Here is a 15,025-nt window from a genome sequence, read left to right as displayed (position 1 = left end):
TTGCACTCAGGGAAAAAGGAAAAGAGGGATGAAGTCTTGCTCTTCCTTGTAGACTTAGGCAAAAGGAAACTGCAGTGTGTTAAGCCTCATTAAGAACACTTGCCATCTTAACCACACTTCAAGCGCTGATGTTGCTTCACCGCTTGCATTCTGGCCTTCACCTGTGAAATTTAGCCACAATTATATAAACTGCAAACTCACTGTATACAGTAATGTGGAATTTATTTAAAATGATAATAAAGCATTTGTTAGAAAATAAATCAAACAATTTGAGGATGGTGACACCTAGATACTAGTTTCACTAACTTTAAAAGTATCCCAGGAAAATGTTTGTAAAAATTAATAAGATAGAACTTCTCCCACAGTTCTTTATTATTTTCAAAAAGAATATATTTATTTATTTCTTGTGTCAGAAGCGAACCGAGGGTACCAGTTGTAATGGATTTGCAAACATAGAAATTTTTAAAAGACACCCCCCCCCAAAAAAAAAAAATGGTGTTAATACTAAATGTCTTTTGCTCAGTAGCTGGCCACTTGGAGTGCCTCTGGTGTTGCTGCTAGAAGGACCTTCTAGCAGAAAGAATATATTGATATATTGTTTTTTATTGTTGTATACGTGGCATTTAATATTACCATACTGTAAGCCACTCTGAGTCCCCTTTGGGGTGATAGGGAACAGGATATAAATACAGTAAATAAATAATAAATAAATAAAAGAAGAGCAAGTCAAAACTTCTTATTATCATGCAAGAACTTTAGTAGTTTGCAAATCAAGGAAATGAGCACTGGCTGTGGGGATGTGTTCCCAGGCTTTGCATGGTTATGCAAAACTGCAGATAATAGTGAATCCAATTGAAATGAAGGACTTCGAAATCAAGAATATCATACAATCACACTGTGGTACTCTTGGTCCTTACCTAGACATTTCCCAGAGACGCCATATTTTGTTGGAAGTAGACAAATGAAACTGCGGATACTGATCCCCTGGATGCAGATGATATTGTTATTATAATGTTGAATTGACAATATAAGATACAATGTGAGTCATTGGTTTTAGATGGAACTAGGACTTCAGGACACCCAGGTATGAATCTCTGCTCGCTCATGGAAATCTGGGTGACTTTAGCAAGTCTTGCTCTCTCTCAGTCTCGCAGTCCTAAAGGATGGCAATGGCAAATCTCCTCTGAACAACTCTTGCCATGAAAACGCCATGATAGTGTTATCATAAGCCAGAGGAATATAGCAACAATTCACTGTAGACACTCACTATTCGAAATGAAACCCCATATGAATTTGATGTAGTATGGAAGCTCAGTTCACATAGTAATTTAGCAGAATGTAGGATTTCCTCCAAGCCCTGCCCTCAAATGTTAAATAACTGCTGTTAAATTATAGTTACTCTGGAGTGGTGTGAGAGCTCTGCGCAGAAGATAGGAGAGAGTTTCCTGCCTGTTGCCTGTATGTGAAACAAATTTGGAAAGTCTGGCTGAAATTATGAGGTGAAGATTCTTTGTATGGCATGCTAGCAGTAACACTGTGACACCTAGTGGGTGTCGTGGAACTCCTTGTCTTTGGGAAAATATTTTTTCCAGAGCTAGAAGACTCCGTGTTGTGGTTCAGTCTGATGATGAAGGGGGATTTGGATTTATGCAGGCTGAAAGCAATGCTGAAGAGAGAAATCTCGAAGGCTCTGATGCTGGAAATGTTGAAGGCTCTGGCTTGGAGCTGCAGGCTAGTGAGGAAACAGAAACTAATGATAAGAGTGACCTTTCCCAGAAGTTTGAACATCAACAAGTTCCAGGTGTTTCTGGCAGTGACTCAAAGGAGTCTTCCTTAAACAGAGATACGAGGTTAAGGTTAAAGGTTCATCATCCCAGATGTTCCCTTAGAATCGCTAAGAAACTCATGGGAATGCAAGGACAGAGAAATACTTTTTTGGCTTATAAACATGAGTAAATACACAAGAGACAGGGAAAGATTTTCAGACGAAGCAATGTTGATTTTTGGAAGCACATCTCCTGACTTGTTTAAGGATTCTCGTTTATGTTCATGCCTGGAATCTGTATTTTGGATTTTACACTGAAGTTCATGTTACCTTATTTTCAGGACTAATTTCTTATATCAAATTGCTTTTACCTCTGTATTGTAGCCTTTTTGACTGACTGTCTTTGCATTTGAATATTGTTTTTTACTGGCTGCCATTGCATTTGGATGTTTGCCTTCTCTCTGCTTTTTATTCATACTTTGCTATCTTTTATCAATAAACTGTTTAAACCTAGCCTGCTGTGGTGAAGTGTGTGTTAAGAGCAAGGTGAACCAGTGCTGAGGTGCAGCACTCTGGTTATTTTATTTTATTACCTTTTTATCTCTGGAAATGGAGCAGAAGCCCAAGATGGTAATAATGGCAAAATGTGGTGCTGTTGCCTATTTGTTAACAGAAGGTCTCTGTGAAGTCTACTTCGTTGTGTGTCTTCAAATCCCTTGTGACTTATAGCACCTCTAAGGTGACCCTATGATGGTGTTTTCTTAGCAAGATTGGGTCAGGGCAAAGTTTCTCAAACTGTGCTTCTCCAGATGTTTCGGACTTCAGCTCCCACAATTCCTAACAGCTGGTAAGCTGGATGGGATTTCTGGGAACTGAAGTCCAAAATACCCGGAGGAGCACAATTTGATAAACACTGGTTCAGGGATTGCTGCTGTTGACCTCCTCTGAAGCTGAGAGAGCTTGACTTGCCCAAGGTCACACAGTAGATTTTTATAGCTCAGTGGTTCTCAACCTGTGGGTCCCCAGGTGTTTTTGCCTTCAACTCCCAGAAATCCCAGCCAGTTTATTAGCTGTTAGGATTTCTGGGAATTGAAGGCCAAAACATCTGGGGACCCACAGGTTGAGAACCACTGCTATAGCTGATCTGTAATAAATAAATGGTTAAGTATCCACACTAACCTGTCTGGGATGTGGAGGTGTATCCAAGAGAAATCTTGCTTCAGATTGATGGTAAAGAAAAAGACACAGCTAATTTTAAAGATCCGTGTATGGCTATATCTAAACTAACATGAAAGCAAGGAGTTATTATTTCTCTCTTCCTTATTATTCTTGCCACAGCAATAATACCATAAGAGTTTGTCTTATGACTAAACTTGTATTCATTGAGAATGGATCACTGGCAGTTTTTACAATGCACAGCAGCTTCTGGTGAGAGTTCTAGCATTTTTTAAATTTACAGTATTCCATTATGTGCTGAACCTCCTATGTGCACATGCAAATATACTTGTATTTATTATATGCACATGTGCATATATATGGATCAGCACATAACAGTATATATATTTTAAAAACTTCCAGTTGATGTTCTCCATCTGCCCTCCATTTTATCCTAAGACACAGAAGGGAGGCCAGCGAGGCCAGGTCTGTGTGGGGATCTGCTCTGAAGTCCCGGGTTTATTTGCCCCCTTTATAATCCCGCATTTTGGTGCTGTCTGGAAGCTTCCTGGGTCAATTTCCAGTCTGTTCAGCTTCTTTCAATTGAATAGGGAAGCCACATCATTCATTGAAATTGCATAAGCCAACACGTGATCATGGTGTTTCATATACTGAGGTGTGCATTTTGACAGCGGACTCAAATCCTATACTTTGCCTTGCCATGTGTTTATCGGATTGGATAAAAATACAGGCTGTTTGAAAAAGAACTCCCTAGTTTTAAGTATAAATAAATTAAAACTAGGGAGTTCTTTTTCAAGCACCCTGCATATTTTCTTTCCTGAGTGTCTTTAGGACATGAAGACCTGCTAATCCTGTGTCTGCAGACAAGAATGTAAAACTGACACCTTTGCTAGTGTCCTGGGGAACAACGTGTACCACGTTACTTCTTTGATATTTCTGTTTTATCTGTCCAAGTTCTAACATATGTTCCCAGAAATGAGCAGTCAAGTGAAATTGTACTTGGGCTCACACTTTGACAACAGTTGCGGAAAAGGTATATTATCACCTAAAGTGAATGAAGAACTTTGCAAATTAATTTGGGTGCTTGAACCATTGACTGACATGCTCAGTTCTACAAATACAATATACATTTTGCTCTGAGTCAGCAAGATGCTTTTTATGATCTGAATTACAGTAATAAAGTGCTTAAAATTATTTTCATCTATAAAAATCATAGTTTGTTTGGCAAATTGTTAATACCAGGCCACTGACAGGTTTTTTTCTGACAATAATCATCTTTATATATTTTTCCTTTGATTTCTAAAGAAAATAAAAGTTTAAAAGATAAGTACGCAGTTGCAATAGGATAGGCAAGATCTCCAGTTTTCAAATATGACTGTGATATTGATTCAAATTAACTTTTTACATAGCAGAAGAAGCTGCCTAATACTAAGTCAATTTATGTGTTCAATCTAGGTAACATATTGTGGCCTCTGAGAAAAGTGTGTGCAGGTTTTGGACCTCTTTCGGTTGCATATTTCCATTAAAGGTCGGTTTGATCCCTATGTTGCTATCATTCTAGCTTCAAGAGAAAGGTTGTTCACGAAGGCTTCGGTGTCCTAATTTTTTACATAAAGTCTGACATTTACATGGTATTAAATAGGTTTCAATTATTTTAACTGGTTTTTACCTCTTTTTAAAATTTGTTGAGATGTTTTGTTAAATTAATGTGTTTTCAGCCTTTTAAGAGATGAGCCATACTATTCTGGAGATGAGTTGAATCACTCTGATTCTCTTCCAGTGATGAATTTAAAAAGTGAAGGAGTCCCCCAAATAGCAGCTTTTGGATGTTATGAAAGTGCTGGAAATTATCTCCTGTTTATTATTTTGCTGGCATACCCAGAGAGAAGTGGGAATCAAATAACTTATGTAATACAAATAATAAATAAACCCAAAGCAACATACATATTTTAGGACAATATATAAAATGCAAGATACAGTACAATATGATGAGAAATGATGGTGTTACATGACAAATTACAAAGATGTCTCATCTCATTCAAAAGTATGCAACAATTTCTGTGAAAAAATGTACAACAGTGAACTATAATACATGAAGCCATATACAAAATGTATTCATACTGAAAAGTCCATGTCAGATTCCGTTTTGAGATTTCTCTACTGCAGTTGATCTTCATAGGCAGTACCTCCGATTGCCTTTTGCCACATTGAGATTAGTCAACACCTGAACGCCAGTCCATTCTTCTCTGCTTTTAAATCAGAGTTAAATATAAAAACAATCCTCCCAACAAGAAGTATCAAAGATGATATTCCACTTGCAAATTAAGACTCAATAAATTATAACGGGTGGTAACCTCCACTTAGTTTCTCAAAGTATCCTACAATGGTATGTGATTCAATATTCAATATTAATTCAAACTTCGTCCACCCCCATCCAACACACTGCAGCATATAGTACAGTCAGCCACTAACATTTACACATTAGACTTTTGTGGAATTTATTATTCACAGATTTGATTTAAATGTTATCTCTAGAAGTCTTTGGATCTTCCAGTGTGTTTTTATGGTCAGCTTCTGCCATAGAATGCAATGGAAAGTCTAGAAGTAAAACCTCTCTATGTTTTCCAGTACGATCTGAGAAAACTAACCATAAAGCCATGCTGGAGAAACTAAATATTACTAGAGAAGTTTTCTCTCAGGTAAAATAAATATTAATTGTATTATGTTTGTTTGTTTGTTTTTTACTATTATAGGGAGTCCCCTAGCACCAGCGAATGTGGAGGGATGACTGTACTTGTTGAAAAACCTTGCATTGGTGTCTGGAAACCTTTTTAAGTAAAGGTAAAGATTTTCCCAACATTAAGTCTAGATATGTCTAACTCTAGGGGTTGGCTCTTATCTCCATTTCTAAGCCGAAGAGCTGGCGTTGTCTGTAGACATCTCCAAAGTCATGTGGCCAGCATGACTGGATGGAGCGCCGTTACCTTTCTGCTGGAGCTGTACATCTTGATCTCAGATTTGCATGTTTTTGAACTGCTAGGTTGGCAAAAGCCGGGCCTAACTGTGGGAGCTCACCCCCTCCCCAGATTCGAACCGCTGACCTTTTGGTCAGCAAGTTCAGCAGCTCAGCGGTTTGACCTGCTGCATCACCTGGGGGCTCCGAAAATCTTTTGAGAGACTTTGAAATATAGGTTATTATGTTATCAATTAACACACCATTATTGCAAATCTATGAGAACTTCCAGAAAACTTTACCTGGGAAATATCAAATGTATATGATTGTCCTAGCGTGTTATGGTGCATGAACATTACATTATTATAGTAGTAGTAATAGTAGTTTATGCTACTGTTATTATAATAGTAAGAAACAGAGCTAAACATACTTTTTATAAGTTCCACCGAGTTTAATGGATTTTACTTAATATCCATTAAGGTGGCCTAGGTCTAAGGATTTACTCATCTGGAAATAAGTTTTATTATAAACAGTGAGATATATTTCTGAGTTAGAAGTGGTTAAGTTTATATACTATACTATAAGATACACACAAACTTTATATTAAGACAGGCTGGGTCATAGCTGAACTTGTGTAACAATAAATGATACAGGTAGATCTTGCTGTTCATTAACAACATATTGAATAAACATATTAAGATTTCACTCCAGTTTTATTAAAGAAGACAGAGAATTAAATAATGTTTAACCCAATGATTTCAGTAGGAAAATGATGCACATGAATAACAAATTAGTAGGAGTGCTTAACTGTTCCTGGAGAATGCCTTAAATTGCAAGTAGTCAAGAATGCATACACAACGTATAAGATGAACGATGTGTAAATGAATATATAAGTACCTTGGGGCAATAAATCTGGGACTCACAAAATCAGACTACCGAAGGTGCATCTACACTGTAGAATGAATGCAGTTTGACATTACTTTAAATGCCATGGCTCAGTGCAATGGGATCCTAGGATTTGTAGTTTGGTGAAGCATCTGCAGTCTTTGGCAGAGAAGGTCAAAAGCTTTGTAAAATTACAGCTGCAATGATTTCATAACATTGAGCCATGGCAGTTAGTGGTGTGTTAAACTGCATTCTATAGCTTCTGGGATATATTGGATTGGGTAATAGGGATGACTAGGATTTCCCAGATCTTAGGATGGGATTCTTTTCGTTTTCTCTAGGCTACAGGATAAGAGAAGGAATCTCAAGGCAAGAGCACTGCCTTGGAAATACATTTTGATTATTTTCTCCTTGTGAGCTGCTGGCTCCCGCTGCTGCAGTCTGCTTTTTAAAAGCTGCTGTAGAGCCTCCAAAAACCTTCTCCTCTCTCTTCTTTGTCTCATCAGTTAGACTTTGTGATTTGTCTGGTTTTTATTTGAATGAAAAGCTTTCAGTGTGGCCGATGTTAAATGAGGATGCTTACAACCACCAAGCCACGCACCTTCTGTCATCTCCAGCAGCTGACCCTAGGATTCGGGTTTTCACTATGAAATCTGGTATACTTACTATATTAAACATGATAGCAGATATACAAACTATCTGTGTTCTTTTAAAAGAAAAGCTGGACTGGTAAACATCAGTTCTGTAACTATAAAATAAAGGAGGATACAAACAGAACCTTCTCAAGGTTGGCAAAATATATTTTCCCAAACTTCAGCCAGTGGTGGCTAATGTTTTGTTTGGTTCTCAAAGTCACCTTCCCTTAGGGGAGTTCACAAAGCTCTGGTTGTTTATTGAGTAGTATCACCTTTCATTTTGTAGAACAAAATTCTGTTGCTGTAATCTTGACCTTGGATTTACATTCTTCTGATGTGCTCGCATTTCAGGAGTGCTTGTGCAAAACTGGGCCCATATCTGCTCCTAGGATAGACTTTCTCTCTTTTGTAACCAAAATAAGCTGGAAGAAAGAGAGGCTGAAAAGATGTAGTCTTTATTACCTATTGAATTCCTAGTCATAAATTGGATGTTTACAGAGCGGCGGTGGCTGACCTGAAGGTTGGGTTGCTGACCTGAAAGTTGCTGGTTCGAATTCGCAAGGTGGGGTGAGCTCCCATCTGTCAGCTCTAGCTTGTGGGGACCTGAGAGAAGTTTCCCAGCAACATATCTGGGCGTCCCCTGGGCAACATTTCTGTAGATGGCTAATTCTCTCACACCAAAAGTGATTGCAGTATGTTCTCAAGTCGCTTCCGACATGATAAAAAATTGGATGTTTTCTTTTGCATTCCGGTACAAAGACCACAACTGTCTGTATTTCCTTAACATTTCTGAAAATAGTATTGCATTTGGTATTACTGTAAAATGCTCCTTATATTCAGAATTAGTAGTATGTAAAATTACTGGTGAGGGAAAATCTGCCCAAAATAAAACTATAAAGTCATACAACCAGGTAAAACACTTGCGGAAAAAGAACCCAAGTGAAAGATAGTTGATCTTAAATCACATCTGTGATAAAACACTTGTATAACAAATGATCATTCAGGCTATTGCCATACCATCCTGTACAATAAGGCATTCTTTATTTCTACTGTTGAAATTACTCCTGATATAAAATACCTCATATGCAATATGATTCGTCATGCTCTAAAAGCCCCTGATGACAAAATGAAAACATGATTTGGGTTTATGATATTTTGTAGTATGAAAATATTTTCTTTGATTGTCTCCCTCACGACTTTCATAGGCTTACCTTCTCCACATTATCCACACCACTATTTTCACAGCTTAGTTTCAATAAAAAACATTTGCTAAACAAACACAATACATACATGGCAAGATTAAAATGTCCATACAGCTTATGTAAAAGTAACAGGGTTTGGAGGAATTAATAGAAGATCAACAATAGCATTTTTTCCCCTAAGGAGCAAATATAGATTAGACCTAGAAGGCTCAACTTAATTTTATACTAACTTCGGCCTTTGGCAAAGAAACTTTGGTGGTAATGAGGTTTTTAAAGGATGTGAGTGTTTGTAATTTACAAGATATTAAAAACTTTCCTGCAGATTCACATTGGCTAACTCAAAATTTTATAGCCAAAAGCTGGCTGCCAGAAGCTATAGTTCCAATTAGAGTAAGCCCATTGAATTAATTGTAGGATGGTGAGTCAATCCTATTGAATAGATCCACTTGGGCTACTGTAGTTTGTACAAAGGAAAGGACATATGTATAGGCTTCAAGGTACCAGAGGACTCTTGGCTACTTTCATTTTAGTTAAATAGACTTAGGGCTCATTTACACATGTGTAATAACCCTTATTCACTCCTAGCTGAAGTCACTCCTAGCTGTTCCCATAACATTCTGCAATTTCTGGTTGTTATCATGGGATTAATCATGCTAACCCAGTTTAGCCCCTTGTTTAGAAAACTTGGGAGATGCTTCAGACTTTGGCTGAAACTCTTGAAAAATTCCATGGCATAGTGTCAACAACAGGACTGAGTCCAATTTGAACTGGTTTGCTGTCCACATGGGATGGTGATGGTGACATGGATGGCAATGGTGATGGATGTGGCCCAGCTGGTCTTGCTTGATTCCAATCACGATAGGATTTGTATCTGCCTCTGGACAGGTTCTAGATTAATGGGCCCATGTGGATGAAGCCTTAGTTGTATACACACATAACCAGATGAGATAGCAGCAAGCTGAGGTGATACCCATAAATTGGCATCAATTTGAAGTTATATGACATGAAGAATGCTAGCATACCTGGAAGAAAAGTTCCAACCTGGTCTGATTTTCTTTTAATGAAGTATTCAGAAATGTTATTTCCATCAATTTTATAGCCAGTCTGAAAGGTTTAATCCTTGCCACTGCTTCATTCTGCTGCATGTATACACCCAGTCTTTGCACACATTCATCTCATAGTTACAACATTTAAGATATCTCACATGTGAAGCATAGCCTCATGAGTGCTCTTGGTTACTATGTTGTGGCCTAGAGCTTTCAGGTGACATTAAATTTAATGACGACTAAAAACGTCAGTGTGATTTTAATGTCTGAAGTGAAGACGTAGCTGAAAGATGATAAATCCAGGTCTCTGTTTCAGTAAAAAATAAAAAATTAGTTATCAAGCATAATTGTGTCAATTGCTCGAATAACCATCGGTTTAAAAGAAGATGAACTTATTGGTCCTTCACTATAACTCTCTGCTTTGTATTTTTCTAGGCTTACTAATCTAGCTTTGTCCTCCTTTACTACACCAGTCTCATCTTTTTTATTCTGTTCACATTCTGGCCCTGATAAATTGTGTGCTGGTAGTATTTTGTACTTGCCAGCACTATGCCCTGTTTTCCTTTGTTCCATAGGATGGGTCTCATAGGAAGAGGATAAGCGGACGCCTGCTGCATCTGTCTCACAGGCTGTTTTTTCCCTCTGCTGCGTTCTGTCCTGACTCTGCTGAGACGCTCTCTGTATGTCAACATTCTTTGAGGAGCCAGTCTTCTTGCTACCATTCCTTTCATGCTTTTCTAGGTCATCTGAGGAAGATGGGAGATATTTCTCAGAATTATGGCATGTATGTTTTCCATCTCTAATACTTGGTTTAGGCTTGTCACAATTAACTGATGCATGGGGTTGCTGTTGCTGTTTCTCTGCTGTGAAATTACTTTGATGACTCTTTGGTTTTATATCCGATAATGGTAACTGGCCCTTCTTGATGTCCCACGGTGCTTGCCTCTCATCCTGAGCAGTAACTTTGAGGTTCCTAGAATCATTTGAGGATGGTTTCTGAGTCTTTCCTACTGGAAGATTCATCGGCTTAGTATTCTGTTCTTTTGATGGTGGTACTTTCTCTTTCTTCAAATGGCCCAAAGTGTTCCCTTCCCTTTCAGTATTCCTTTTACTCTTCAGAGTTTCATTTTTTAAAGCTAATATGTTTTGTCCTGAAGTACATCTCTTCTCCATTGCCTTCCTTATTTTAATTCCAGGCTTCACTTTATCATCAGATGGTAAAGAAGGTGGTTTGCTGTCATGTTGAAGCACATCCTGGGCATTTTTCCCTTCAGCATTAGTACCATTTTTCATTGGTTCCATGCATGAAGAGTGTTGGTCTTTCATAGTGATCTTGTTTCTTGATGTAACACCGCCGCCACCATCATCAACATCATGTTTAACTAAATTTCTTGATGAAGTTTGATGTGTTGAGTCATCTGAGGAATGCAACAATTCTGGACAGGTAGCTTTATGTTTTGGTGGAGTTATGCCTTGTGTCTCAGTAATATTTTTTTCTGTTTTTCCTCCACCATCCTTTGAAAGGTCACTCTTTATTGAATTCTCAGGTTCCTTGGAGTTTTGCACTGCTTTCTTAATTTCCAACAGAGTAGTTTTTTCTTCTGTCCTCTTGTCCTTTTGTCCCCTTCTGTTGACAGCTAGTTTCTTTAGGCATTGGACTCCCTCTGATGCATTTTGTTTTCTTGCAGCACTGCTTTCCAGTAGGATTGTTTTATTTTGGGAAGGGAAACTGCTTTTTCCAGATTTCTCTTCTTTTACCATCACTTGGGTGTTTTCTTGCTCCCCTGTTTTATTTGGCATGGTCATTTCTTGTTTGTACACATTGGGAATGGAGTTTGTTTCTCCTGCAGGACTGATTTCATTTCTCTTTAGCTCCCTTGTTGGGGTTGGTTGATACTTATTTTCATGTAACTTTGGCAAGATGTTCTTGTTTTCTTCAGTCTTCTTTTTGTTCTTGATTAAATCATTGTGCAAATTGCATGTTGTTTTTTGTTCTTGTCCAGGGGTGTCCTTAACCTTTTGCTTTTCACTCAGAGAAGATGGGTGATGTTTCTCAGAACTATGTTCTGCTACCTTGTCCTCCTGAATACTGCTTTCATTTTTTGACAGTTCCTTGCGTAAAGGTGTTTGGAGGTTTCCAACACCACAGTAAGGTCTATTGACTTCTGCAATATTATTCTCTGGTTTGACTAAATGGTCCAATGAGGATGAATTACATTGTTCTGAAAAAGGTCCAGGAATTTCTACTGGTTCATGGGCTTCGTGGCTGATAAGTTCTTTTAAGAGGCTTCTGGAAGACTCTAAGTGATTCACAGAAATTTTTTCTTTCTCATTAGTGGGCTCTGGATTTGTTACTGCATTAACTGAGCATAACTTATCTGTATCAGTATTCTCTGCTGTTGTAATACAACTTGATTTTTCTAAAACAGCAGAGGAAGGATGTTTTTCAAGCTTGTTCTTTTCATCATTATTGTATTTCTGACTATCATTAGACATGGGAGTTTGGCCTGCCCGATTCGCAGTCTGTTTTGATATTTTTTGGCTGTAATTATCATGGTTACTTTGTTGGCTCTTTGGCTTCTGGGGAAAAGGCTCACTTTGGTCAGGCAACTTTCTTTGACTTTTTACTGCCTTTGGCTTCTCTTGCTTTGCTTGCTTTGCATGTTCACCTTTGGGAGCCTTTAAAGATATTTCTCCCATATCAGACTGTTTTTCTTTGTTCTGAATTGTATCAGAACACTTGCTCTTTGGAGCCTTCACAGTCTCCTGACTTGGCTTTAGTTGAGGCATTTTGTCAACAGCTGCAGGTTCAATGCTTGGTTGCAGGTCAATGGCTGGAGACTCTATGTTACATGATGCCTGTGCACCAGGAGACTGAAATGGTGGAATATTTTCCATCACTTTCTCTTCAGGGAAGCATTTTTGGCCAGCAAGGGGGAGATCTTTATTGGGTTCTGTTAATTCTATTTCTGTCTCCTTTGGCTTACATGTGCCCTCAGATATGTCAAGAATCTCATACCCTTCAATTTCTTGGTGTGCACTTACTCCGGTTGGGCAAGATGAGGAGCAGGTAGTAGGGACACTATCATTGCTAACAGTTTGTGATTTATTTTCATCCCTAAAGCTAGAGAATGTATTGTCGGCAATTGGCAGAATAATCTCTTTGTGGTCTAGACTGGTTTTAGGTAATGAGGGAATGAGGCCTACAATGGACACACTTTCTTGTGAAACTGGAACACTGTCTAGATTACCTGGCCTAGGAGACATTGCATCAACCTCAACTATGACCTTTTTGTCAGTCGCAGCCATAGGGATTTCATGACTCTTGTTTTGCAACTGTCCTTTTTGATGTCCCTCCTGTACCAAGCTCTTTGGTATCTTGTTCTCATCAAGTTGAACATCATGTTTATTCTGGGGCTTTTTTGTTCCTTCCCCTTCAGGTTTATGATCAGAAAGCTGAACAGTAGACTTGCCATTTGTTGCCCAGCTCCAAGGGTGGCTAATTTCAGTAGCAATGCAGAATTTAGGCACTGGGACAGTTGTACACACCAAATGCTGAGGCTGAAGACCATGTATATTTGTGGCTGTCCTCAGGTCCATCTCCAGCACTCTGACTTCAGCGTTGCAAATCTTTTTTTCCTCTGGCCTGATTTTGTTCTTTTTTTCACCCTTGCCTGGAAGGAAAGCTTTCACATCAATAGCAGAACAAACATTACTAGTTTGTTCAAATTTCTCTTTCAGTATGGACAAGACAGAGTTCTTATTGATTATTTTGGGGAGGCTATTGTTTGGTGCTTTCTTTTTTGGTGTTGGCTGCTTCTCCTTAGCTGCTTTTTCCTTGGCTGCTTTTTCCTCGATAGCTAAGAATTTTTTCAGAACATTCTTCACAGTATTTTTTCCGCAACAGCTGACCCATTTGGCTTTGTCTTGGAGTATTATTCTCGGACTTTCCTCTTCTGAGTTTTTGTCTAGCTTGCTCGCAATAGAGTTTAGCCCGTTTCTACCTGCAGTCTGCTTTTCTTTAATGCATAGCTTGCCAACATCTCTCGACCTCTTCCGATAAGGCTCACGATTGCTGTTCAGGAACCTTGACTGCAGAAGTTGGAATTTTGTGGGTCGGGTGCTACTGCGTGGAGGAATCTGAAATTCCTTCTTTGCGTTCATCTTGTTTGCCAGGCTTTCCTTCCACTTGGCTTTCTTGCTCTCATTTTGTGGCTGGCTGGAGATCAGGTCTGTGAGGTATTCCAGAAGGCTGCTGAGGACTGCAAATGCACCAAGTTCTGTTGACATCTTGTCGAGCTTCTTCTTCAGTGCCATGGGATCAATCTGCACTTGGTCACTGCCCAATTTTGCATCCCTTCTTCTGCTGCATAAAAGAAAAGAATGCTTTTGGGGATAGAAAACAATAAGCATTGCTTTTACTTCCTTACTTTTAAAAGTTGTGACTTCTACAGTGCCAAGTGAATTAGTATGAACAATTGCCTCAGGTGGAAAAATGAGATACGATATGTCACCCTAGTCATCATGACCATCATTTAGAGATGGCTACTGGTAGCTGTCCAGGAATGGCAGTTATTTTCTGCAGTACATTTCTAAAAAATCTGAACACTTATCCAGGCACAACCCAGATCACTGAACAGTAGTTGAATGCAAAAGTAGGTGTGAAAATGGTACCAGGAAAGAAATAAACTAATAAAAAATGGCTGTTTAGTGCCAAATACTACACATCTGTTTTCCTATCCACTTGTAAAGGTTGGGTAGAAACACTGGAAACAAGTCTTGGATGAAACATGGCAAAATTTGTTTGTCCAGGCACAACTTTTCCCTTTCAACAGAGTGATCCTATATGACAAATTGTCCTTTAAATTACTGGTTTGTCATGTGACAATGGAGACTATTGTCTGTTAAACACCAGTACTCAGAGCCATTTGTGTGGAACTCTTTAGATCTTGTCCTAATAATGTTTAATAGATGATCAGCAAGTTTTGGAATTACATGCACATGTTTTTTCTAGGGTTAAGTGAAAAACTAATCTGGTTTGCTTTTTTGTCAATTATGTGGGGAAATATTCCCTTAAAATCCCCTTTTTTGACAGGACCATACTAAATACCAGTGAGACTGCAAGAGCCAGGGAAATAAAGACATTGTATGTGATGATAACCACAGAACAATATCAATTTGCCTCTGTGTCCTTTCAGTTGTTAACACAGGACTGAAAGTTTGGCAGGGCTGCAAGTCTACTTCTGCTTGAAGAATTAGGCCTACAGGCAGCTGGGGATTTAGGAAATGCTTTAACTGGGTAGGATCAGTTACTAAATAAAATTGTGAACTCAGTGTGAAAGCCACAGAGTGAAGTCAACATC

The 15,025-nt window shown here is 38.6% G+C and overlaps 1 protein-coding gene across 1 annotated transcript in view; it reads right to left on the bottom strand.

The window, feature by feature from the left end:
• Positions 1-4,779: 4,779 nt before the first annotated feature.
• Positions 4,780-15,025, bottom strand: part of adprhl1 (ADP-ribosylhydrolase like 1) — a 52,868-nt gene continuing 42,622 nt past the window's right edge. The window contains exon 8 of the mRNA XM_062975442.1: positions 4,780-14,028. Within this exon, the coding sequence (XP_062831512.1) occupies positions 9,993-14,028 (4,036 nt within the window). The 3' untranslated portion in view covers positions 4,780-9,992. The remainder of the gene's footprint in view (positions 14,029-15,025) is intronic.

This window comes from Anolis carolinensis, chromosome 3 (genome assembly GCF_035594765.1).
Source record: "Anolis carolinensis isolate JA03-04 chromosome 3, rAnoCar3.1.pri, whole genome shotgun sequence".
NCBI classification, from domain to species: domain Eukaryota; kingdom Metazoa; phylum Chordata; class Lepidosauria; order Squamata; family Dactyloidae; genus Anolis; species Anolis carolinensis.
This window is presented reverse-complemented; position numbering and strand designations above follow the sequence as displayed.